The sequence below is a fragment of the Lolium perenne genome, chromosome 1, assembly GCF_019359855.2.
Source record: "Lolium perenne isolate Kyuss_39 chromosome 1, Kyuss_2.0, whole genome shotgun sequence".
Taxonomy (NCBI): domain Eukaryota; kingdom Viridiplantae; phylum Streptophyta; class Magnoliopsida; order Poales; family Poaceae; genus Lolium; species Lolium perenne.
In genome coordinates this window covers 255307729-255334239 of record NC_067244.2, presented here as the reverse complement: position 1 = coordinate 255334239, position 26511 = coordinate 255307729, and the positions used below count along the sequence as shown (strand labels likewise).

Sequence of the window (26511 nt, the reverse complement as noted above, 5' to 3'; positions counted from 1 at the left end):
CTTGAAGAAGAACAAGAGACCGTAGCCTCTCTTGAGGAGCAACTTCAAACCCTTGAGGTGTCTCAAAATGAAATATTTGCTAAACTCACTAAAGAAAGAGACCATGCTAAAGCTAAATTAAAATTGCTTAAAAATGAAAAGTTCAAAGTTGGTGTTGGCCATGATAAACTTGTTAAGGATCTAGATGATCTAGACAAGGCCCACAAGGCCTTGGAGAGCGAACACTCTATCCTCACCAAGTCATATGAGCAACTACAAGCTTCATATTTAAAAGAGCATGCTATGTTACCTTCTCTTCTTAATATGTCTTGTGATGATGCTTGTGCTACTAACTCTACTTCTTGTGAAGCATCTATCTTGAAGGAGAATGTTGAGCTAAGGGCTCAACTTGAATTGCTAACTAGCAATTATGGGAAATTGGAAGAAAATCATGGAAAGCTTTCTAGCTCCCATGAGGATCTTCTAGCCTCCCATGATAGGCTAAAGTTAGCTCATGAGACTATCATATCGAAGGCAACACCTTGTGAGCCTCATGTGGATACTAGCACTACTACCCAAAATGCTATATTGCCATGTGCTAGTCCTAGTAATTCATCCACTCATAGTATTGCTAAATCTTGTGATGAATTATCTTCCTTGCCTTGTTGCTCTAACAATGAAGGTTCTACTTCCTCTAGTACTTGTGTTGTTACTAACCATGTAGAGGAAATCAAAGAGCTCAAGGCCCAAGTCACTTCTTTGAAGACCGACTTGGTAAAGAGTCATGAAGGGAAATGCAAACTTGACACGATGTTAAGTGTGCAACAATCCCCCAATGACAAGAGTGGACTTGGATTCAAATCCAACAACAAGAACAAGTCCAAGAACAACAACAACAAGAAGGGCCAAGTACAAGTCAAAGACCCGGCCAAGATTGTTTGCTTCAAGTGCAAAATTGAAGGGCACCATGTTAGATCTTGCCCTTTGAAGAAGAAGCAAAAAGGGAAGCGGCCTCAAGCTCAAACTCATATTCAACCTCAAGTTGAAGAAATTCCACTTCCCAAGAAGAATCAAGCCAATGCTCCCATTGTGGAGAAATCTAGTGAGAAGAAGGAGAAGAAAAGAACTTGCTACATATGCCGTGAGAAGGGCCACATCTCCTCTTTTTGCACTATTGGTACCTCATCCAACTCTATCTCCATTGATGATGTTTATTCTCTTTGTAAGGATGAGGGTGGCAATGTGTTTGCCAAATATGTTGGTGCTCAAAGTGGTGTCAAGAAAAGAACCATTTGGGTTGCCAAGCCTATTGTGACTAACCTCTTAGGACCCAACTTAGTTGGGGACCAACAATCCAAAACTTGATCAATAGGTGCTTTTTGGAGGGCATTGGAGACTTGGCTACATCATGAAGAGTTAAGGGATCTTCATCATTTATACTATCTCAAGCCAAGTCTTTTGGTTATCTTACTTCTATCATACACCCAATGTTCCTCCTTGCGGTAACATGTGCTCAACTCATTTATATTGAAAGTTACTCGCCCCTTTGCATGTGTTAGTTTTGTTCCTAACATGTGTTTGTATATGTTGTGCATCCTACGTGTTTTTTCTTGAGAAATCAAGGCTATGTATGTTAGGTTGCACACCATGTATTTGTGCTTGTGTTGGAGCCTCTTTGCATCTTGTTGTATCTTATATGGCTCTTATGAGAGATTATTGGACTATAACATTTTGGGGGAGTGATATGCCTTTAGGAATTTCACAATCCTAACAATGTGTGTACATGAGGAATATCACTTAGAATTGATATTGCAAGATTATCTAGTCTCTATGTGGTATGTCATCTTCATGAGAAATTCAAATTCTAATGTTCATTAATATCTCTAGTTGGATCTTATTTGCCTCTTGTGAAAATAAATTCCTTATCACATTATGGGGGAGTAATAAGCTTTGTGCATATTACAAGCCTAGGAAATGTGAACATTTGAGGTTGTGTCACATAGAATTGATATTGTAGATTATCTCTCCTATGTGGCATGTTTGCTCAAACAAGCTCCAATTTGCTTAAATGGCTTCATTGCTAATATCTTTGTGGATCTTATTTGTGTAAGTTTTTCTTGGCATGGTTTTTCACAACGTGTCCCTCAATACATTTTTGGAAAACCATGTGCTTCAAGTCATACTATTAATTGCTTTGCATGTTGGTATGAATACTATTAATTGCTTTGCATGTTGGTATGAATACTATTAATTGCTTTGCATGTTGGTATGAATACTATTAATTGCCTTGCATGTTGGTATGACTAAATGAAGCTATCAAGAAACTTTCTTTGCATGATGGTTAACTCTTATCTTTTACCATATGCTTTGTTCGTTGTAAATATGATCTTATGTATACTTACAAACTACCACCGGAAATATTTCCTAATACCTCTTGTCCTAGGACAATTGGTAATCAATTATGAGGTAGATATTTATTGATCATATCTACATTGGCTCTTGTGTTTAAATTGCCTTATTTATTGCCATGAATTTGTTGTGCTTTGACTCCCATGTGTCTTCCTTGCATCTTATGGATCTTGTGTTTAAATTGCCTTATTTATTGCCATGAATTTGTTGTGCTTTGACTCCCATGTGTTCTTTTTTCTATTCAAACTTTCTTAGCTCTTTTTTGTAGATATAGGTAGTGTGATGATCCTAGTTGTGTGCATTTTGTATCCATATTCTAAATCCTAGATAATGCACTAATCTTGGGGAGCTCTCCTATATTTGTTATATAAACTTCTCTTGATCTTTATCAAAAATTTGGTTTTGGGAGTCATAAATTTTCTTTTTGGTACTGTGTGCCATCATAAAAAGTGTCGAGGGTTTGGTTTAGTTGTTGGAACCTTGCTCTCTTGGGAGTTGGTTATCTCATTCCTTTGTGCTTAGGTTTAATTAGCTTCTTATAATGAGATAAGTCTTTGGAGTCAATCTTGTGTTGATTTGATTCTTTGATATAATTTGGACAACCATTGTCTCTTGGTTTATTTGGTGTTTTGTCCAAATTGTATCTTCCTTTGGTTCTTGAAAGTATTGTGCATGCATATTTAATATATGTATATCTTATGGCATGTGTCACTTTCTTTGATCCAATATATAGGGTAAACTCCATCAAATCCTAATTTGGCTAAGATGTGCATGAAATTCAATTTCATATCTATATGCACATAGAATTGTGGAGTTTGTCCTATATGTTGTAGTGTGTCTAACTACTTCGGACCCAATTAGTTTGGGGACCATTTTGTACTTACCTTTGTGTTAGGTACAATGGATATGCATTGAATGCTTGTCTCACTCTTGGAAAGAAGTGGTGACTCAATGGTAACGTGAGGCAAGCTAGGATGATCAATCGAACACATATCTACTACATCCACACCAATGCTATCTTGGTAACAAGTATCTTCTCATGCATACTTTTTTTTGTATCCAACCTTATGGTTGCATCTTGGCATGAATCTCTTGATTTGCAAATGTTGTGCTTCTTGCAAAAGTCTTAATGAAACCTCTTTATTGTGAATGTGAGTAATTTGAGATGAGTGCATGTGTTGGGAAGTATTTTAAATCATGCTCATGATTCATCCATCCCAACTATGCCTATCTAGCAATTTTGTTGCATATCAATTCCTCAAGGCTCTCACATGTGCAATATAGATGAAAGTGCAAATTTAGTTACTTCTTTTGGTATCCCCGTTTGTGATACTTGTTGCCTTTCTCAAATGCATCCCAACTATCTTCTATCCCTTGTTGATATTTGTGATGTATTTTAGTTGTTTGTGGTTGAAGTTCATGAATGTACAATAAGATAATATTGAGCCTTTGGCCATGCTATTAAGCAAAAATCTTATTGGTATATTGCATGACTTCGTCTTGGATATCATGCTATTTTTCTTGTGTATCTATTTGGTGTGTGCATGTTTCTTTGTGGATAAATATCTTTGTGATATTGTCCACTTAGAGAAACTTATACACATAAGAGATGATACATCTCCATTTGATATCTTATTTATTTGTTGCATGTTGATTGGTCATGCTAAGAAATATAATTCATTGAAGACTATGATGATGCTTTTTGCTCATCCATATAATAGTCTTATAATATGCTTTATCATGCCTTTCACATATCCTCTTGGTTGAGCCTTTTATTATGGTGCCTCTTACTTATTGCTCAACTATTTGTTTGTTGCAAGTGTTAAGCTTATTTCTCTATCTATGATCTATTCCAAATGTTTGTGTTTTAAATGGTAATGAGGGAGTGAGGATTCCATGTTATGCATATTGTATTCAAAGACAACATTTTAATTTATGCATGTACCTTGGGGAGCTTCCTCATTTGATTTAGAGCACTATCTTGTGGTGATCATTAGAGTTTGATTCACTTGGTATATTTTGTTTTTGAATGATATTATGGGAGTGATGATTCCATGTTTGTGCACTTTATACTCCAATACAAATTGTATAGTTTTGTGCACAAACCTTGGGGAGCTTCCTCATATTATTTAGAGCAATCTTCTTGATCTTATCATAATATCTATCTTTCTTTTTGATATCTTCTTTGTGGTTCATTTGGTTGCTTGCTTCATTTGTTGAAGCGTCTTGACTTTGTTATCTTTTTGCAATTGTTGATCCTATCTATGGTGTGATTCCTTCCGAATATTCGTAATTGGATATGTGCATTTGATTCCACTCAAATTATGAGAAATGCACACGCTATGGAGGAACTCTCACTATATTAGCCTTCTAAATTTTTCACCCATTTCGGCAATTGGTGCCAATGGGGGAGAAGTTTGGAGGGTTTAAGGGAATTTGGTTATGTCTTTGCTTTGTGCTTAAGCATGTGCCTTCATTGCATTGCATCTTGTTGCTTTGCATAGTTGAATCTTTAGAGGAAACTCCACTAGGCTTTGAATGCCAATATATGCAATGAAAGTCAAGATCATTCACACATGCATATATTATGGGGGAGTTTGCTCTATAGATCCAACTTATTTGTTACTTCAATTCCTTATATAAACCCTCTCAAAGAGATTGTCATCAATTACCAAAATGGGGGAGATTGAAAGTGCATGGAGCCCCCATGTGTGGTTTTGGTAATTAATGACAATCCCTATGGACTAATGTTTGCATTGAGTTATATTTGTAGGAGTTGTCCATAGGCAATTCTTGAACCATATGTTGGCTTCAAGGTTGCAATAAGAAGAAATTGATGAAGGATATCAAGTGTCAAGTATGTCTTGAAGATGAAGATGAAGTGAGCCCTCAAGCTACTTCAAGACATCAACATGATGAAGAATGAAGAAATGAAGTGCAAGTTCAAGATGAGCCATCTCGAAGAGATCCTTTGCTTGAGTCTTGCCATCCATATGGTGATCATGGATATGTGAAGATGCGCCAAGAAGAAGCTCTCCCATGGTGGATTATGGGGGAGCAATCCACAAGACTTCGTCAAGCAAGCACAAGCAAGAAAGGCGTTCCATCTTGTTGAGGTCAAGATCGTCGTCATCGAGCTCAAGTGGAATGCGCAAGTATAAGGTTTGCTCTTGATAGGGTTTGTTTCTCACCGGTCTCATAGTGTAGTTGGAGACCGGTTTATAGTTTAGTTGCCGTACTATCAAGAGGGCTCTCGAGTGAGTAACTCGATCGTATCGTTCGGAGAGAGCTCAAACCTTTGCATCCTTGCATCATCTTTCTTGGTTGTTATTTGGACCTTATCCATGTGATGTTTTAGAGCTTGTGCTTATTCTCATGACAAGCTCTAGTTCATCGAAAACGGATTTCGCATAGATCACTTGTTGCGTTTTCGAGTTTGGTTCATCATCTTTCTTGGTTTTATTTGGATCTTATCCATGTGATGTTTTAGAGCTTGTGCTTATTCTCATGACAAGCTCTAGTTCATTGAGAATGGTTTTTCCATGGGCAACTTGTTGCATTTTCAAGATTGGAGGTTTTACCGGTATGTCTTTTTGAGATAGGTCAAACCTTTCATCATTTGTTTCTATCCTCCTTTGCTGGACTATGATGTTTCTATGCATATTGTTGTAGAGCTCATTGTTGTGATTTCAACGAGCCCAAGATCATCGAAATCGGAGTCCGGATGCAAAAGTTATGCCCGTTTTAGTTTTGGTGTTTCTGCAGTTTTCTTAGGCCGGATATTTTGGAAATATCCGGGCCGGATTATCCGGGCCGGATATTTCGGAAATATCCGGCCCCCCCGAAATCGTCTAAGGACCGGAAGAAAAGCAGCTCTGGATAGGGGCCGGATTTTTGGCCGGATTTTGTCCAGGTTTTGTCCACGAGGCCGGATTATCCGCCCCGGATAATCCGGCCCCAACTTGGGCCGAATATCCGGCCCTGCTTTTGCCCAAACGGCTCGATTTTCTTGGGGGTATAAATACCCCCTTCTTCCTCCTTGGGCTGTGCTTCTCTCACTCTCTCTCCCTCCATTGTTGAACTAGAGAAGCTTGCTCCATCTCTCAATCCCTCCATGATTCTTGCCCCCATTTGAGGGAAAAGAGAGAGGAGATCTAGATCTACATTTCTACCAATCAAATCCATCTCTTTGTGAGTGGAACTCTCTAGATCTTGATCTTGGTGTTCTTTGTGAATTCCTTTGTTCTTCCTCTCTTATTCCCCCAATAGCTTTTGTAGCTTTGTTGGAATTTGAGAGAGAAGGACTTGAGCATCTTTGTGGTGTTCTTGCCATTGCATTTGGTGCATCGGTTTGAGTTCTCCACGGTGATTCGTGGAGGTGAAAGCAAGGAAGTTGTTACTCTTGGGTTCTTGGAACCCTAGACGGATTCTAGGCCTTTGTGGCGATTTGTTGGGAGCCTCCAATTAAGTTGTGGATGTGTGCCCCAATCTTTGTGTAAGGCCCGGTTTCCGCCTCGAAGGAAATCCCTTAGTGGAACCGTGACCTAGGCCTTTGTGGCGAGGGTCACCGGAGATTTAGGTGAGGCGCCTTCGTGGCGTTCGGTGTGTGGTGTGAGTACCGCATCTTGGGGTGAGGCCTTTGTGGCGTTGGTGTGCATCGAGCAACCACACCTCAAGGTGAGCCTCTTGTGGCGTTCGGGAGCACTAAGCAACCGCACCTCTCCACCGGAGATTAGCACTCGCAAGAGTGTGAACTCCGGGATAAATCATCGTCTCCCGCGTGCCTCGGTTATCTCTATACCCGAGCTCTTTTCTTATGCACCTTACCTTGTGATAGCCATCGTGCTTGAAGTTATATATATCTTGCTATCACATACTTGCTTGTATTGCTTAGCATAAGTTGTTGGTGCACATAGGTGAACTCTTGCTTAGAATAAGTTGTTGGTGCACATAGGTGAACCATAGTATATATGCTTTGGGCTTGACAAAGTAAACGCTAGTTTTATTCCGCATTTGTTAAGCCCATCTCGTAAAAGTTTTAAATCGCCTATTCACCCCCCCCCCCTCTAGGCGACATCCGTGTCCTTTCAGTGGCGCCGCCGCCGCCAAAGCCTCCTCGAATCTTCCGAAGAGGAGTACGCCAGATGCTCCTCCCCCAGCTCGCTGTGCCCCTCTCGCCAGATTTCTAGGGCACAGTATTCGCACAGATAGCAGTCTGATGGTGAAGCCGGCCCCTCTCGCCGTGCCTACCCTTCCAACTTTGAGGACATAGACTACACCCTTTGATCCTCATGGGATGCTAGCATCGCTCTTCAACCTTTATGGCGTCTCGATGCCAAATGGGGAGAAGAGTTCTATTAGAATGACTACGGGATTTGCATGGGAAATCAAAAGTTTGTGCTTTATTTGACTCTTTATGTTTGTGAGTTATGTATCATGTTTTGTGAACTTTTTTTGTTATGGTTTATGAACCTTATCTATGTGTTTGTGAGACATATTTTCTCTATCTATGGTAAAGACTAAGTGGCTAGCTATTTTGTGGTATGATCTCTAATCTCAAAGCTTGTCTTTATTCATAGATATTGTGTCTCTTGTCGTGCAAATCTATGGTTATGATAATTTTTGTGCCTTGCACATGTGTTAGTCTATAAAATCTAGGGGGAGCTTTGATCCTAGATGATGTGCTCTTTGTATTCAAAAGAAATTCTAAATAAGTGCACATGTATAGGGGGAGCTTTTCTAAATTTTATAGATTGTGATTGCCTAAAGTCAATTCTTATGCAAATCTTTGTGTTGTCATCAAGAACCAAAAAGGTGAGATTGAAAGAGCATGTCTCCCTTAAGTGGGTTTTGGTATTGATGACAACGATTGTGTTGAACTAATTATTTGTCTAAGAGTTGTAGGTCGTAATCGTTGATAATATTGGTTGAAATATGGTCCAAAAAGATTGAAGAGCACCATCGGTGTCCTATTATTTTCTTCTTGAATGTTCTACCGATGAATAATTGTATTGGAGCTGTCAAAAAAAATTGTATTGGATAAGAATTTGGGATCTATCAGATTTATTTGAAGACATTGCAGCTGGGCAATTTACTTTCGGTCAAGAATTATTGAAGATATAAATAGGAAAAGAAGAAACAAAGAAAAAGGAGAAGAGCAAGTGGGGTGGGGGGCCACGATCGGCCGGTGGTACCGCCAGGGGCAGGCCAGTACCACCACCATACGCTGGCCGGTGGTACCGCCCGCACTACCGCCAAAGGAGCATGGCTTCCAGTAGCCCCGCACGCGTGACCAGTACCGATGCCGGTACCAGCGCCGGTGGCACCGGGCCGCCATTGCGCGTAGTCGGCCCAACCACTCACTCGGTACGTCCACTTGCCAGTCGACACGCCTCCTGCTCGTTGGGCACCAGCGGTAGTACCGGCCCAACTATGGCGGTACTACCGACCATATATTTTTCCCCAACGGTTGGATCTGCTGGGAATATAAAAAGGGGGCCTTCATCTCCTCAAGGACTAACGACTCGAAAAATCATCTTGACTCCATTGCCGAGCTTCATTTTCCTAGATCTCTCTACTCCCCCACTCAAACCTCCTAATACTTGAGGATTTGGTAGAGAAGACTTAGACCCATATCTCCACCAAAGGAAATTATATTTCACCATCATATTCTTTGTGGATCTTTGTGAGGTGAACTCGAAGCTAATCTTCGTGTAAAGCTTCGTGGTTACATCTTGGAAGCCTCCAATTCAGTTGTGGATCCGTGTCACAAGCTTTATGTAAAGGTGCCGGTTGCGACCTTCAAGGAAACCGCTTAGTGGAGCGTGAGCTAGGTCTTTGTGGCGGCGTTCACCGGAGAATAGGGTGATGCCTTGTGGCGTTGGTGGGCCTTCGTGGCACCACACCCCTCCAACGTAGACGTACTTCCCTTTAAAAGGAAGGAACTAGGGGAATCATAATCTTGTGTCTCCGCGCGCTCCACCCCGGCTACTTATATCCTTTACCGCACTTTACTGCTTGTATCTTGTGTATTGTATTGCTTGCTTGCATATTGTCATATAGGTAAATCCACATGGTTGCACATCTAGAGAATTTACCTTTTGTAGGAACCCTAAATTTGAAAAAAAATTAAAAATTGATAAAATGAGAGAAGCCATTAGTTAGAGTGAATACTTTTTGTCTAACCAAAGCATACCTCCAAATACTCGCACGTGAAGCGTCGAGAGTCCTCCACCATGGACCACAGAAACAAAACAAAACACAGGCAAAGAAGCAACCCGAACCAAAACGAAGACACCACTCTAGCACTAGTCAAGCAATTTTTTTGACAATAAGCAAGCAAGGTACCCAAAACTTTGGAAAGCAGCGTATCCACTCACTCATCCGCGAAGCCCGAGGCCGCGGCTGCTGCTCTCGCCCACACCAGGGACGGACATGGCCGCCGCCTCCTCCGCGGCGACTGCCTGCTTCCTCTCCCCGCCGCCGCCGCCGCGGCCGCGCCATTTCCTCAGGCACCTCGCGCGCGCCGCGGCCACCCCGCCCCGCCCGCTCGCGCTCCCGGCCTCGCCGCCGCGGCTCCGCGACCTGGCGGACCCCGCCGAGGCCGCGCGGCGGCTGCTGGCGTCCGCCGCGGGCTCCCTCGTCGTCGCGCTCGCCTCGGCGGCCCTGATCCTCGGCGACCCGGGGGGCGCGTCCGCGTTCGTCGTCGCCACGCCGCGGAAGCTGCAGCCGGACGAGCTCGCCACCGTGCGCCTCTTCAAGGACAACACCCCCTCCGTCGTCTACATCACCAACCTCGCCGTCAGGTACCACCTCCCTCGCGTTCCGCGGCGGCTCTGGCTCGGCGTCGGTGTGCTTACTATGCTGGGTATGGTTGATCGATGCTTTGCTGATCCGGCGCTCGCGGGGGTGGCTGGGTTTTGGGTGTCTGTAGGCAGGACGCCTTCACGCTGGACGTGCTCGAGGTGCCGCAGGGGTCCGGCTCGGGCTTCGTCTGGGACAAGATCGGCCACATCGTCACCAATTTCCATGTCATCCGCGGCGCGTCCGACCTCAGGTTGGTTGTCAGTTTATCACTGACCTGCTCACTGCCGACCTTCTTGTAAAATTCAAATAAATTCTGGTAGATTCTACGGTCGTCGAAGGTTCATATAATGCTGTGATTGCTGTGAACCTGTAAGACCTCCAGTGAATAGACAGGGGAAATTAGTTGTAGAACTGCAGTTGGATGTTCATAAGCATGGGTCATGTGAATGTGACTGTTTAGTTTCAATAGCACAATGATCTGTTAACAGTTGCTGCTACGGTTATCCAAGGTTCATAGAATGCTGTAGTTGCTGTGGATCTGTAAGAAATCGAGTGAATAGACAGGGGACCTACACCATTTGGTTTCTGCTAAACTACATTTACGTGTTAGCCATACTACATTTGTTGCCTTGCTGATGCCACATGTTGTTAATTTACTCACATATTCAGGTAGATGCTACCATTTGATGAATATTTATGATATGCTTGAATTGTATTATGGCGAAGTGAAGTTACCGTTTTAGTTTTATGCAGGGTCACCCTTGCTGATCAGACGGTGTATGAAGCCCAAGTTGTCGGATTTGACCAGGACAAGGATGTTGCTGTTTTGAGTATCCAAGCACCAAAGGATAAACTAAGACCTTTACCAGTTGGTGTCTCAGCAGACTTACTGGTTGGTCAGAAAGTATATGCCATTGGAAACCCAGTGAGTGCTTCTTATACCAACTGTTCTGCAGATTATCTATACATGTCAACTGATGTATAAGTTTGACACAGCATTATGCTATCAATTAAGACTATTCTCGTTGGTTTTGTTACTTGCAGTATGCGTTCCTTGTTTATATGTTTCCATTTAAATTTCCCAACCTGAGCAGATTTTTCCTTATGGCCAGCCTGTTTCTGTTCCTGATTATGTCGAGGTAGCAATATTTTAGCATTGGAAATGAATGGTACACTGCAAAGAAATACAGAATCACAAGCAAATATTAACACACGTGATCATGTCCAACTACCAATATGCCTAACAGATTTTATGCGAAGCAACTATGTACGGCATTGGGCATATGTTTTGGTAAATTTTGAGTAGAGGCCGTAGATTGAAAGAGATGATTATAAAATTTGAGTGATTTCGGTTTGCTATTTTATTCATGTGCATGTTACCGTAGGAACTAACTGTACCTACCTAACATTTGTTATTTTTTATATATTTGCAGTTTGGCCTTGACCACACTCTTACAACAGGTGTTATCAGGTATAATATAGTTGTTTTTTAGTTGATTCCTTGTTGGCTGATTCTTATGTTCAATTTGTAACACTGAGACGCTTTTGTTTTGCTATCTCTGCTGTTTTCCCCTAGTGGACTGCGTAGAGAAATTAGTTCAGCTGCAACAGGACGTCCTATACAGGATGTGATACAGACTGATGCTGCTATCAACCCTGGTAACAGCGGAGGTCCACTTCTTGATAGTGCTGGAAACCTGATAGGTGTAAATACTGCTATATACTCACCTTCAGGTGCATCATCCGGGGTTGGCTTTTCCATTCCAGTGGATACAGTATGTCACTCGACTTAATTCATAATTTTGACCTGTTCTGGTTCTTTGTTTCTTATAACATGTACTTCAACCATATTTCAGGTTGGTGGTATTGTGGACCAGCTTATACAGTTTGGGAAAGTGACAAGACCTATTCTGGGGATAAAATTTGCCCCTGATCAATCTGTGGAGCAGCTTGGCTTAAGTGGAGTGCTTGTCTTGGATGCTCCCCCTAACGGACCAGCTGGCAAAGCGGTATTGTCCATCGATATTATACACATGGTTTCTGGAAATTTCATGAAACTTAATTGGAAACCACTAATTTTCTTACAGTAGTCATATTCTTGTTTTGTTTCAGTTTCACTTAACAATCTTAAATTTAGCATGAGAAAATCTTACGTTGTTACTCCAGTACATTATAACCTCTGTTGAACATCCTGTGCTTTCTCGTTGTCACAAGTCAGAACCAAGACTAGCTTAAGAAACAGAGGAGTAACAATTCAATTGACGAAGGGCTAGACTTCTGTGTAAAATTAGTCAGTTGGATAAAATATTCTTTCCTGTTCCTTCCATATAATGTTATTGCATTTTTTCTATATGTGTTCCTGCAGTACAGGACTTGTGCAGCTAAAATCTCTACTTGCTATATTGTTTGCAGGGTCTGCAATCAACCAAACGGGATGCCTACGGACGGCTTATCCTCGGGGATATAATTACCTCGGTGAATGGTACGAAGGTAGGGAATGGAAGCGACCTGTACCGCATCTTGGATCAGTGTAAAGTGGGAGAGACGGTAAGCATTCACCCATGTCCGTAAGGAATACATTTGTGCTCTTCATAGCTGCTAAGGAACTCACTTTTGTTCTGTTAAAAGGTGACCGTGGAAGTCTTGCGCGGAGATCAGAAGGAGAAGATCGCTGTGGTCCTTGAACCAAAGCCCGACGAAACATAGTGAATGGGGCCCTTTTGGAATGTATTCTCACGTAGATCATGTAAAGACTCGAGTATACAAGGCGTTAGCACGTTCGCCTACCGCGGAACTCCTTGTACATAATTCATGCCTGTAAATTGTCTTGGGTAAAAAGGAAAGAAAAGGAACAAATTGGCTCATTGTTCCTGCTCTCATGTTGAGTACCTGCGTGATGTGCCTGTTTACGTCAAGCATCTAACCTACCTTGCTGTATTTTATCGCTGGGGCCAGGGCCATGCTGAGAACTGCAAGTTGTGCTCACATACCAATTTAAATCTTTCTGGCCAACGACTGTGCTGACTTTTGTTATATAAGTTGTTTCCACTGCAATTTTTGTGTTAATCTGGAGTATGTTGTAACGTGCAATTAACAGTAAGTACGTACTAATGTTGCTGTCTACTGTCTCTTCTTAGCTTGCCGTGGAATTTTAAACCCATAAGAGACTCCAAAAGCATGGAGCGAATGAGACATTGCAGTACAGAAAAGTCTCGGAAGCTGGTTAGTGGTTAGAATGCTTTTGTATTTTTATGTTCGCTTGCTATCTGAATTTGATCAAGTTCATAAGTTGCAGCTAAAAGGAGGTTGCAGGTTGCATCAACCGAGTTTTGACTGAATTGGATTTTTCAAGCAAAAATGTAGGGTGGAACTACTAAGTGGAAGGAAGTTTATTTTAGTACTGAGAGAAGTATCCTAATTATCTTGTTAATTGACATGTATCCTAATGTGCCAACAAGTGATTCAAAATATTTTTTGCTGATTGAAGAGTCTACAACATACAATGAGATTTTAGTGCAGAATACAATATTTTTTTGCTAATTATTAGTTGTTAATTGGGATGTGCCAATGGCTTGAAATAGACTAGGCACCAGCTGATAAGCTGGCTGGCTGCATTAGGTAGGTGTCGTGCCAAGTGTTCTTCTGGCATGTAAACATCCCAAAACAGCAGCCGCTCCTTTCCCCATCCTGACCCTAGTCCCGGCGACCTGCGCCGTGAGAGCTGACTGCCCCGAGGAACTGATCCGCGAGACGGGGAGGAGGCCATGCCGCCAGAAGAAGGAGGAGGCGAGCATGGCTGCGCGGTGCAGGACCACCCGCCGGCGACCGACCGTCGTGACGAGGACGCTCCGCCCCATTCTACGCCGCCGCTCCCCGTCGTTGACCCAGTAGCTTCCGAGGTTTGCTCCACGCCCATTCAATCAATCTTCCATCCAATACCTGGAGAGATCTAAAAAGAGGGAACACAACCTGCGAGAATTCCTGAAGATAACCATTTTACTTCAGCTTCCAATTTGCTCCTGTAGACTAGGTGGGTGGGCACTCCATTGAAGTATCTGCAACCCATTAACCATGTATCCTAGAGCCACCCGATGCACACGTAATCGAATTCTTTTCCACCTTCTTCAGTACAGCTGTTTGTTTCGACCCATTTCTTTCTCTGATTCTGCAAACCTATAGACTGTAGCTCGGTTTGCTAGCAACTGCTTTGTTCCAAATGAAAGAGATATTCAATTGATTGAATAACATTGTGACTTATTGTTACTGTGTTCAAAGATTGGTCTCTTTTTTATTTTGACATTGTCAATCTGCCTTCCTGTAATCTGCCATACAAGATGGACTCTAAGAAGGTGTTTACTGCATGATCTAGTGGTGGAAATCCACAATACCTGAAAATGAGTTGGGAACCCCAAATGAACCGTTTGTCTCATTTTTACAGGAGAAGGAGCATCAGGACCCGGTGGTGAGACTTCCTGAGGGCCCCCTCGTCGAAATACTTGCTCGGGTGCCCTACAGGTCGCTCTGCCGCTTCAAGTGCGTGTCCAAGGCATGGCTTGCCTTCTGCTCCTCCCGGGACATCCGCAGGAGGTCGCCGCAGACCCTTTCTGGCTTCTTCTACAACGACAGAAGTGGTCTGCATTTCCGTAATTTGTCGGGAAGAGGTCAGCCTCTGGTTGACCCTTCTCTCTCTTTCTTGCGTGAGAGCTACACAGACATTTTCGTCGAGCAATTCGGCGACGGCCTGCTTCTCTGTAGATGCTGGAACACAGGAACCAGAAGCGATTATCTTGTGTGCAATCCTGCTACTGAGGAGTGGACTGTGCTGCCTCCTTTACTATTTCCAGCTCAGGAGTTCGGCCACCTGTTGCACTTCAAACCAATCACTTACTTAGGCTTCGACGCCTCTGCTCCGTCCCGCTTCGTGGTGTTTGCGCCTCTAACCAATGGTCTGAATGATTCCAGAAAACTGGCGATCTACTCATCAGAAACTGGACAGTGGACTTACGTGCCGAGCAAGTGGGTCGCCGGAACTCTTGTGGATCATAGTAGGAAAACACGGGTCTTCCTGAATGGCACTATGCATTTGATCACCCTTCATAAAACAATAGTCACGATTGATGCGGAGGGGAAAGTTTGGAGAGAGATTGAAATGCCAAATGAATTGCCGAGCGGCTCTGATACCGCTTCCATTGGGCAGTCTCAGGGGCGCTTGTATGCGTGGCAGATAGATAGTCGTAGTAACTGTCAGCTCTACATTTGGGTTCTTGAGGATTACGGTACTGGAAAGTGGACCCTGAAGCACAGTGTTGATATTTTGGAATTGTTTGGAAGACATTATCGCAAAGATGAGTATTGTTATAAGATGTTTGCAGTTCACCCAGATTGTAATGTGATTTTTCTCACTGATGGAAACAAGATGACAGTGTCGTACAATTTGGATAATCATAAAGTTGATGTTATCTGCACTGAATCCATGTATGGTCTACCTTATACTCCCTGTTTTTCGGAATTGCCGTCGGCCACTCATTAAGAGTCAGTACGGCATGGCGCAACACCTTTGTAAAAAGTCAGTGGCTACTATGAGCATACTCTTCTTCATATGTCCTAACTCCTGTGTCTACAGTGCATATGACCTAACTCCTGTGTCTACAGTTCGGTAATCCTATACGTTGGTGTTCGGGATCATTACTTTTGTTGCTTGAACAATGTTTGTGAGTCAAGACCTTGTACGGGAGATGCTTAGTTGTACTAGTAATGAACAGTCATTTAATCTATTTGCTGTCATGTAGTACTAGTTATTTTGGCCAGCCGATAACCCTTGATGTTTGTAATATAAGACACTTACAGTATATTATCTAGGTTGCTCGACTCTCATTTCAAGTCCTGTTGTTTACGAGAAGTTCATCACACGAACTTTTTTGTATGGTGATCACCACAGCAAATAAGTTATCTAGTTGGTGCTATCACTTATATAACAGATGATATTTCTCGTACCAAGTGTTTTAGATGGTGCATTGATGGTTGGAAACGAGGAATCTTTGTAAGTAGAGGCATTTGTCGCACGAGTCTGAAGATAAGGGTGACTCTGCTTTGTTGGTTGAAGATTCAGTTTTAGTTGAATCTGTGAAATTACAGTATGTCTGGCGCACCAGTATATCATCACCTGGTGAGGCGTCAATGTTTCTTTTGCCTGTTGTATATGCAATATTTCCAGTAGTTGCTCCATGACCTTTCTTATTTATATAGAATATAATAAAAAATAAAAAATGAGATCTTGCGATTGACACAACACTCACTGCATAGTAATTCAGAGAAGTCTTGGAAGCTGGTTACTTTTGACTTTTTGTTACTGTTAAACATTTTAGCAATCTAATTTAGTTTGCTAAAAGGCCTTACATTGGTGAACAGAGGAAGTATTATTTCTATGGTAAGTCGCCATGTGAATATGATCGAGTTTTTAAGTTCCAGCTAAAAGAAGCTTGCAAGTCTCAAGTCTGCACTGAATTCGATTTTCAAGGGAAAATAAAACATGGGAGAACAATTCTATTGAAGGAAGATACTTTTAGTACGTAGAGAAGTGCCCTTAATCTATCAAGTATCCTAATCATCTAGTGTCAATTGTTTTGGAAACTAATACTGTACTCCAGGAGTAGGTGCTAGTGCCAAAAGTAATTAAGAACATGTGTACAAGTATGCACAATGCTTTATATGCACTCGCACGGCAAAAAGTCAAAACAGAAAAGCCGCTGCTCTATTCCCCACGCCGAACCCTAGCCCCGGCGAGCGGCGGCGGCCGGCGCCGTGAGACCTTCTGCCTCGAGGAACTGCCCCGTGAGCCGGGGAGGAGGTGATGGTGTGATGCCGCCAGGAGGAGGAGGATGCAGACATGGTTCCGCGGCGCAGGACCACCCGCCGGCGGCCGTACTCCGCGACGAGGGAGATCCGCTCCTCGTCCTTGCTCGACTAGCTTCCCAGGTTTGCTCCACGCTTCTTCAATCTAATTTCCGATCCAACGAAAGGAATCGGGAACCAAACCTCAAATCCTCTCTTATTCATCAAGCATGTTAGGTACTTAGTGTATTGGGCTAATTCAATCCCCACTATCCCACTATTCCCCTAAAAATTAGTATTCCTCTAGCTCTACGCCTCTTCCTAAGGGAATGGGGATTGAGGTTTTATCGGGATTGGGTGTAGGTAGGGGTTTCACCCAATCCCTTGGGAATTATCGCCACAAATCCCCATAAAAACTCTACTACCTCTGTTTCGATATGTAAGGCGCAAGGGTATTTCAAGATGAACTTTGACCGAAAATATTGAGCAACAAAATCTTGATTATATCGTACGTAATTTGTAGCATTGGATTCATAATGAAAATTACTTTCTAATGGTCCTAATTTTATACCAACAATATTTATATATTTTATAACTAATTCTTGGTCAAAGAAATAAATTACGGAAAACAAGGACACCTTATTCATTGAAATGGAAGGAGTAGTACCAAACAAGGCCTAAACGAGTCCTATCTATCATTTACAGGAGAAGAAGCAGAAGCAGCATGAGTATGAGTATGAGCAAGAGCAGGACCAGCCGGCAGTGAGCATTCCCGAGGGCCCTCTCGCCGAGATCCTCGCTCGGGTGCCCTACAGGTCGCTCTGCCGCTTCAAGTGTGTGTCCAAGCCGTGGCTTGCCCTCTGCTCCTCCCGGGATATCTGCAAGAGGTCGCCGCAGACCCTTTCGGGTTTCTTCTACTACGACAGTGATGCCCTTCTCAGTTTTTGTAATTTGAATGGGAGAGGTCCGCCTCTGGTCGACCCCTCTCTCCCTTTCTTGCGTGAGAGGTACAAACTCATTTTTGTCAAAGGATTCTGCGCCGGCCTTCTCCTTTGCACATGCTGGGAATCGTGTTCCATGGGTGGAGAAAGCCATTATGTTGTGTGCAATCCTGCAACCAAAGAGTGGACTGTGCTGCCTCCTATTGTAATTCCAGCTGAAGAGGTCAGCCATCGGTTACACCCAATCCCTTACTTAGGTTTCGATGCTGCTATTCCAACCTGCTTTGCGGTGTTTGCCCCCCTAAGGAAGGGTCAGAGTGATTCCGGAACAGTGGCAATCTACTCATCACAAACTGGACAGTGGACTTACGTGCAGAGCAAGTGGTCCGCCAGAACTCATATAGATCATGTTAGGAAAAGACATACCCTCCTGGACGGCACTATGCATTTAACTACCCGTCAGAAATCAATCGTCACAGTTGACATGGAGGGTAAAGTTTGGAGGGAGATTAAAATGCCAGATCGCTTGCCAAGCAACATTGATATTGTTTCCATTGGGAAGTCTCAGGGACGCTTGTACGCGTGGCAGATAGACAATCGTCATGATCGCCAGCTCTATATCTGGGTTCTTGAGGATTATGGTACTGGAAAGTGGATCTTAAAGCATACTGTTAATGTTTTGGAACTGTTCAGAAGACCTGGTTCTGTTTCGGGTTTTGCAGTTTATCCAGATTGTAATGTGGGTGTACTTAACGACAAGGAGAAGATTGGAAAGCCTTGTCGCAATGGTTACGATACTTATGACATGTTTGCAGTTCATCCAGATTGTAATGTGATTTTTCTCACCGACAAGAAAAAGATGACAATATCATACAATTTGGATAATCATAAAGTGGAAATTATCTGCACAGAATCCATTCATGGTCTACCTTATATTCCGTGTTTTGCGGAATTGCCCGTCAACTGGTCATTGAGAGTTAGTGCAGCATCAAGTACTCAGAATGGTACGCCACCTTTGTAAAAATCAGTGGCTACCATGGGCCTACTCTTCCAATTCCATGACATTGTTTAGATATGTCCAACTCCTATGTCTATAGTATGGTATTGGTATTCTGGTGCATTACTTTTTGTGTCTTTGAACAATGTATTGTTAGCCAAGACTCTGCATGGGTAATGCTTAGTTGTAGTAATGGACCTAGTCGTTTATCTATTTGCTGTCATGTAGTAGTTATTATTCTGGCCAGTCGTCAGATCTTGATGTGGGGGAATATAGGACATTGAGGGTGCACTCTCTATGTTGGAAATGGTTTGCATTTCCACCTTTTTATTTTCACTTGTTTTATGCAAGCAGATATCTTCAGTGTTCAGTTTGTTATCCATCTATGCAAGCTCTGTCGTTATGCATCTGTAAAAATCAGTGGCTACTATAGGCATATTCTTCTAATTCCATGGCGGTGCTTAAATATATCCTAACTCCTGTGTCTACAGTTTGGTAATCCTATATATTTGTGTTCGGGGTCATTAATTTTGTTGATTTGAACAATGTTTTTTAGCCAAGACCTTGCAAGGGAAATTCTTAGTTGTACTAGTAGTAATTATTGTGGCCGTTAGCTCTTAATGTGTGGCAATACAAGACATCGAGAGTATATTATCAATGTTTGAAATCTTTTGCATTTTCACTTTTTTAACACAAGTAAATATCTTCAACATACTGCTTGTTATCCATCGATGCAATCACTGTTTTATGCATTTGTAATGTACCTACAAGATCACCGTTCTTCACTAAAGTACATATGCTCCCTTGGTGTGTTTTCAATTCCTGTTTTGATATAAGTTCAGCATTCTCCTATATGAATCGAGACTAGACTGCTAAATTTCTAGGTAGCTTAACTCTGATTTCAAGTCATGCTGTTTACTAGGAGTTCATCAAACATTACTTTTTTGTATGGTAATCAGCACAGCAAATAAGTTGTCTAGCCTGGTCATATTGCTTATAACAGATGGTATTACTGGTACCAAGTGTTTTACATGGTGCATTGACCGAATCGAGGACTCTTTGTAAGTAGAGATATTAGTCTGAAGATAAAAGGGTGGTTCTGCTTTGTTGGTTGAAGATTCAGTTAAAGTTGAATCTGTGAAATTACAGTATGTCAGGTGTTTGCTTCCAATCTGGAAGAACAAAGAGATACATCACCTGGTACACATGTATTTCCAACAGTTGCTAGATGCCCTACCTTTTTTTTTTACTGTAATTACGGCTGGCGACGGCCAGCATGAACTTTATATGAACAGCCTACCTTACTTTTGGAAATATAAGTCTCCATACAAGTACTCCTTCCGATCCATGCTAAGTGTTGGAGATTTAGTACCCTCTGATCCATATTAAGTGTGGGAGGGAGTAGTATTTCAGTGAAGTCTTGGAAGATGGTTAGAGTGGCTTTTGTATTTCTATGCTCGATATGGCGATTTTTGAAGTTGCTGCCAAAAGAAGGTTGCAAGTTGCATCAACCAAGTCCGAACTGAATTCGAGTTTCAAGAGAAAACAAAACATGGGAGAACAATTCTATCGAAGTTAGATACTTTTAATACGTAGATAAGTGTCCCTCATTTATGAAGCATCCTGATCATCCAAAAACAAACACTCCTAGGTGCCAACAAGTAATTCAGAATATGTGTAGCAGTACACCGAAAACTCACCGGTGCTGCTCTTGAGCACTAGTGAGCTCGTTTTTTTGAATTGTTTGAAAATCACATATTTCGGTCTCCAAAATTTCTGCAAATAAATACGTAGCTAGATATGTACATCTAGATTGTACGTCAGAAATTTTGTGGAAAAATACATTGTATTTTTGGAAATACAAAAATACAAATATCTGACAAAAATACTCGTATATAACAGCTATACACTGTCAGATCCCGAAATAAATTTTGGAATTTTCAAACTTAAAATAAAAGTTTCAAACAAAGGCCTCAGTGGTGCATTGTGCATATTTGCTGCTTTTATTTTTTGAGGGGGTGCATATTTGCTGCTGCAAGCTCGTTTACACACTTTTAGTCACACTTCAGTCCCAGTCTCGCACTCGCACTCGCACTGCAAAACGGTTCCATTCCCCACCCCGAACCCTAGTCCCGGCGAGCCGCGGCGGCCTGCACCGTGAGATCGGCTGCCTCGGGGAGCTGGTCCGTGAGCCGGGGAGGAGGTGATGCCACCAGGAGGAGGAGTAGGATGCAGACATGGTTGCACGGCCCCGGACTTGTGGCCGGACACTCTTCGGGTCTCCGAGGTGGAGAACGAGGAATTGGCCCTCACTTTTACTGCGCAGGAGCTGGACCAGGTCCTGGCGGAAATGAAGCCCGACTCGGCGCCTGGGCCGGATGGTCTACCGGTGGCGTTCTTCAAAAGGTTCTGGGAGGACCTCAGGGGTCTCATTTTACAGATCCTTAATGATTTCGCCCTAGGGAGGGTGGACATTGCTAGGCTTAACTACGGCATCATATCGCTTATCCCCAAGCTTAAAGGGGCGGACACGATTAAGATGTTTAGACCTATTACCTTGATCAATGTTATCTTTAAATTCGTGGCGAAAGCGTATGCGACTAGGTTGGCCCCGATAGCACATAGGACGATTGACCGAAGCCAGTCCGCATTCATCAAAGGTAGATGCTTGCATGAGGGTGTGCTCGCACTACACGAGATTGCTCATGAGCTCAGAGTGAAGAAACTTAAGGGCCTTCTACTCAAATTGGATTTCGAGAAGGCTTACGACAGGGTGAACTGGGAGTTCTTGCGGGAGGTCCTACTGAGGAAGGGTTTCTCGGTGGGAGTGGTACACCGTTTGATGCAGCTAGTGTCTGGGGGACAAACGGCAATTAACATTAACGGTGAGATCGGACCGTTCTTCAGGAATAGGCGGGGAGTGAGACAGGGAGACCCGCTTTCCCCTATCCTATTTGATTTCTTGGTGGATGCACTTGCAGCGATTTTGACAAAGGCCAAGGGGGCCGGTCACATCCAGGGGGTGGTGGAACATCTCATACCAGGGGGAGTCACACATCTACAGTATGCGGACGATACTATGATCCTCCTGGAACCGTCTACTTTGGGAGTAGCTAATCTTAAAGTCCTCCTACTTTGCTTTGAGAATATGTCAGGTCTTAAGATAAACCTCTCTAAGAGCGAAGTGGTGGTGATGGGGGCCAACAGGGACGAACAGCACAGGGTAGCGGAGAGCCTCAATTGCTCTCTGGGAACGCTACCCATGAAGTACTTGGGACTGCCAGTGGCGGATAAAACACTTTCAGTGGCTGACTGGCACTTCCTGACTGAAAAGGTGGGTCATCGGGTTGACCCTTGGCAGGGTCTCTTTCTAGCGTCGGCGGGTAGACTAGAATTGACCAACTCATGCCTCTCGAGTCTACCAATGTTTGCGATGGGCTTGTACCTTCTACATGATGCGACGCATGGGGCTATGAACAAATCCAGGGCCCGATTCTTCTGGGAAGGGGTCGGCCCCAAGAGGAAATATCATATGGTGGATTGGGACACGGTGTGTAAACCTAAGGCGTATGGGGGTCTGGGGATCCTCAACACAAAACGCATGAACATTGACTTGATGGTCAAGTGGATTTGGAAATTGTACCAGGGGGCCGAGGGTCTATGGGCAGATCTTCTTAGGGCCAAGTACCTGGGAGACAACGACATCTTCTCCCCTAGGGTACCTACGCAGGGTTCACAGTTCTGGAGTTCCATTCAGAAGCTGAAGTGGTACTTCAAACTAGGGGCTAGGCACCAGGTCCACGACGGAAGCAGCACGTACTGGCCGGACGGTGGTCCGGCGGGGCCGCTCGGGGGAGATTCCCACGCCTCTTTGACTGCTGCGACAACCCGTATGTTACGGTAGCAGCGGTTAGAAGTGCCGACGGGTGGCACATTAGGTTCAGAAGGGCCTTTGGTTTGGCGGAGACGGTGGAATGGGAAAACCTGTGTCGGATTGTTGACCTGCACCCGTTTAGCCAGGGGAGAGATAAAATCTCCTGGGGTCTGGAGGAGTCGGGGGATTTCTCGGTGAACTCCTTGTATTGCAGAATGTCCATGGGAGCGGCGGTGACCCACTTCAAAGATGTCTGGAAAACTAGGGTTCCACCCAAGATCAAGATCTTTCTTTGGCAACTGCTTCGGGGTAGACTGCCAGCAGGGGACCAGCTGGTCAAGCGACATGGCCCATCAGATGGGAGATGTGCGCTCTGTGGGGAACCAGAGGACTGTAACCACATCTTCTTCGGCTGCAATCTGGCCAGGTTCATGTGGGCCGGAGTTAGGGAACTCCTAGGCTGTGATTGGAATCCGGCGGGGGCCGGTCAATTCCTGGGTCTCGTCCAAGGACTATCGGGAGCGCTGCGTAGGCTAGTGTGGTTTACATTTGCGGCACAAAGCTGGGCGCTTTGGAACATTAGAAATAAACTTGCTATAGAAGGAAGGTTGATCAATAACCCGGCTGATGCTATTCTACATATGTCCCTCAACATGCAGAGATGGAGGGTTCTGGTCAAACCGAGGGATAGGCGACTCCTGGATGAGGCAATGCTGGAGGTGCGAAGACTCCGGACGAGGGCGAGAGGCAACAGCTGAGCTCGTCGATCATGTGTGTGTGTGGTTTATCATGTATGTTTGGATTCTAGCCGGTGTGGGTACTTGTTTGACTGTTAGGTCCTGATTTGGGTGTGTTGTTGGGTGGGTGGGCTCAGAGCCCGTGATCAAACGATGTTGTCGGATGCTTGCTTTATCTATAAAGCTGGGCCTTTAGGCCTTATGTTAAAAAAAAAAAGACATGGTTGCACGGCGCAGGACCAGCCGCCGGCGACCGTACGCCGCGATGAGGAACATCCGCTCCTCGTCCTTGCTCCACTAGCTTCTCAGGTTTGCTCCACTCTGGTACTGCTAACACAGGTGCTGTGGTTAACTTCTCCTTCAGAGTCTGAAAACTACAGGTGATGTGGTTAACTTCTCCTTCAGAGTCTGAAAACTATGTTCACACTCGTCTGACCATACAAAAGGTGTATTTTTCCTTAGCAACTTCATCATTGGTCCAACTATCTTGGAGAATCCTTCAATGAATCTCCGGTAATATCCTGCCATTCCTAAGAATCCTCTTATTTCCTTGACATTCTTAGGTGCTTCCCACTCCAAAACTGCTGCTACTTTGCTTGGGTTTACGGTGATTCCATCCATACTAATCACATGTCCAAGAAATTCTACTTGATCTAGCCAAAATTCACACTTGCTGAATTTGGCATAGAGCTGATGTTCTCTTAGTGTTTGTAACACTATCTTGAGATGCTCTGCATGTTCAACCTTATCCTTGGAATATATCAAGATATCATCGATGAACACGATGACAAACTTTTCAAGATAGAGCATGAATATCTTGTTCATGAGGTTCATGAATATTGCTGGGGCATTTGTCAACCCAAAAGGTACTACTAAGTACTCGTGATGTTCATACCTTGAAACAAAGGCAGTTTTCGGAGCATCTTCTTTGTTGATCTTTATCTGGTGATAACCCGATCTTAAATCTATCTTGGAGAAGACTCATGCTCCTCTGACTTGATCAAACAAATCTTGGATCCTGGGTAATGGATACTTGTTTTGATAGTAACATTGTTAAGGTTTCGGTAATTTCCGCACATTCTACGGCATCCATCTCTTTTGTCCACAAATAACACTAGTGATCTCCAAGGTGATATACTTTCCTGTATGAATCCTTTCCGTTCCAAATCATCCAATTCCTCTTTGAGTTCCTTAAGCTCTTTTGGTCCCATATTATATGGTGCTTTGGCAATTGGGGCTGTTCCTGGAATTGGGTCTATGGTAAACTCTATTTCTCTATCTGGTGGCATTCCAGGTAATTCCTTCGGAAAAAACATCTTGGAATCTGTTGACTACTGGTATGTCCTCGAGTTTCACCTCCTTCATACTGTTCAATTGTAACTCAACCTCGATATGGGTATGCTTATCTCCTTGATAAATGATCTTTCCTCCATCGCGACTTTTCAAAGATACTGTCTTATCTGCACAATCTATCAAGCTCCATTCTCCTCTAACCAATTCATACCAAGAATGACATCTATGTCCTTCATGGATAGGACAAACAGGTCCGCGTCAAACGCACATCTACGGATCATGACGACCTGCTCTTGCTTAACGTGGGTAACTAATATCGGTCCCCCCCCCCCCCCCCCCGCAGATAATATGGTAATGCAATTTATCCCATGTTTGATGATGAGTTGCTAAGAAATGAACGATGTGGTTGCACCAGTATCAAAATGTACTTTGCCAGGATGAGTGAGTATATGAAGCGTACCTATGACCGCCTTGTCTGAGTTTATCACCTCCTCCAGGCTGGTACAGTTCAGCTTTCCGAAGGGCTTCTTGTTCTTACTAGAGACACTTCGCATATTGTACTGGCACTTTTCGAGACATTTTACTAGAGACACTTCCTACTTTGCCTCATTAAAAGTCACATTAAGACACTTCGCATATTGTAGTGGCACTTTTCGAGACACTTCAGAAATAGTCTCAAATGTAGGGACATTAGTTGAGACATTTCTGTAAGGTATTGCAATTTTCATTCTATAGACGACTTATGAGACACTCCAAAAGTGTCACAGATAAGTTATCAAGAGGCAATCCATGAGACACTTCATTGTATGTATTTACTTTTCCTCTAGAGGCAATGCTTGAGGCATTTTGCTTGTTCTCTAGAGACATTTGTTATATGTTTGGGCCATGGTGGGCAATACTAATTATAAATTTGTTCCAAGTATCAACATATACTTGTGAAAGGGTGAGATGGTTAATGGATTAAGTCTTAATCATTAAGGTCATGAGTTCGAGTATTGCTTTTCACATGGTTTCTTCACATTTATTTACACTAGAGACACAATATAATACCTCTTTTATGTCTTCTAAAATGCAAATAAATTATTACTATTGTCCTTAACACGTAGAGACACCGCCCGTAGTGACACTTTTGAGGCAATATGGAAAGTGCCTCTATAACTACGTAAGAGCAATTTAAGTGTTTCTACTGGACCAAAATAGTATCTCTACATACCAATTCTCTTGTAGTGATCCAGCTCCCTCCAGAATTTTCATTCCTATTTCCTTCTCCTCCTGAATTTCCTCCTCCATTGTTTCTGCTGGGGCAATATTTCAACATATGCCCTTCCTGGCGACAACCAAAGCAAATCACATTTGGCTTCTGGAAATCCTTCGAGTAATGTCCCTTAAATCCACAATTACGGCAAACGATGTTGGCCATAAACTGGGATCCTAAGGTCCTCCTGTTGTTATTGGGGTTGTATCTGGGCTTGAAGGTTAAACTGGTATTGGGTTTGTTGCTAACAAACTTATTTGGCTCAAACTTGGCCTTCTTGCGCTTCTCCTCTTGCACCTGTTTAAAATCATCCTCCAGGGTGATTGTAGCATCGACCAACTCCTGGAATTCAATCGCTCTCAACATTCTGAGCTGCATCTTGAAAGATG

The 26511-nt window shown here is 43.3% G+C and overlaps 3 protein-coding genes across 3 annotated transcripts; all 3 read left to right on the top strand.

Moving 5' to 3' along the window:
* The first annotated feature begins 9749 nt into the window (after positions 1-9749).
* Positions 9750-13058, top strand: LOC127327696 (protease Do-like 1, chloroplastic). Its single transcript, XM_051354483.2, has 8 exons — positions 9750-10193; positions 10322-10444; positions 10948-11119; positions 11628-11665; positions 11771-11969; positions 12051-12203; positions 12607-12741; positions 12823-13058. Exons 1-8 carry the CDS (start codon positions 9823-9825, stop codon positions 12898-12900), a joined length of 1269 nt encoding a protein of 422 aa, XP_051210443.1. The 5' UTR covers positions 9750-9822; the 3' UTR covers positions 12901-13058.
* A 764-nt stretch (positions 13059-13822) lies between these two features.
* LOC127327694 (F-box protein At5g49610) lies at positions 13823-16074 on the top strand. Its single transcript, XM_051354482.2, has 2 exons — positions 13823-14093; positions 14633-16074. Exons 1-2 carry the CDS (start codon positions 13959-13961, stop codon positions 15722-15724), a joined length of 1227 nt encoding a protein of 408 aa, XP_051210442.1. The 5' UTR covers positions 13823-13958; the 3' UTR covers positions 15725-16074.
* An 832-nt stretch (positions 16075-16906) lies between these two features.
* Positions 16907-19341, top strand: LOC127327693 (F-box protein At5g49610-like). Its single transcript, XM_051354481.1, has 2 exons — positions 16907-17169; positions 17731-19341. Exons 1-2 carry the CDS (start codon positions 17053-17055, stop codon positions 18985-18987), a joined length of 1374 nt encoding a protein of 457 aa, XP_051210441.1. The 5' UTR covers positions 16907-17052; the 3' UTR covers positions 18988-19341.
* The last annotated feature ends 7170 nt before the right edge of the window (positions 19342-26511 follow it).

Coding starts and splice junctions, on each gene's coding strand:
- LOC127327694 (XM_051354482.2), top strand. CDS start 13,959: ATGCCGCCAGAAGAAGGAGGAGGCGAGCATGGCTGCGCGGTGCAGGAC. Junction 14,094..14,632: donor TTGACCCAGTAGCTTCCGAG/GTTTGCTCCACG, acceptor TCATTTTTACAG/GAGAAGGAGCATCAGGACCC.
- LOC127327693 (XM_051354481.1), top strand. CDS start 17,053: ATGCCGCCAGGAGGAGGAGGATGCAGACATGGTTCCGCGGCGCAGGAC. Junction 17,170..17,730: donor TTGCTCGACTAGCTTCCCAG/GTTTGCTCCACG, acceptor TATCATTTACAG/GAGAAGAAGCAGAAGCAGCA.
- LOC127327696 (XM_051354483.2), top strand. CDS start 9,823: ATGGCCGCCGCCTCCTCCGCGGCGACTGCCTGCTTCCTCTCCCCGCCG. Junction 10,194..10,321: donor ATCACCAACCTCGCCGTCAG/GTACCACCTCCC, acceptor GGGTGTCTGTAG/GCAGGACGCCTTCACGCTGG. Junction 11,666..11,770: donor CTTACAACAGGTGTTATCAG/GTATAATATAGT, acceptor GTTTTCCCCTAG/TGGACTGCGTAGAGAAATTA.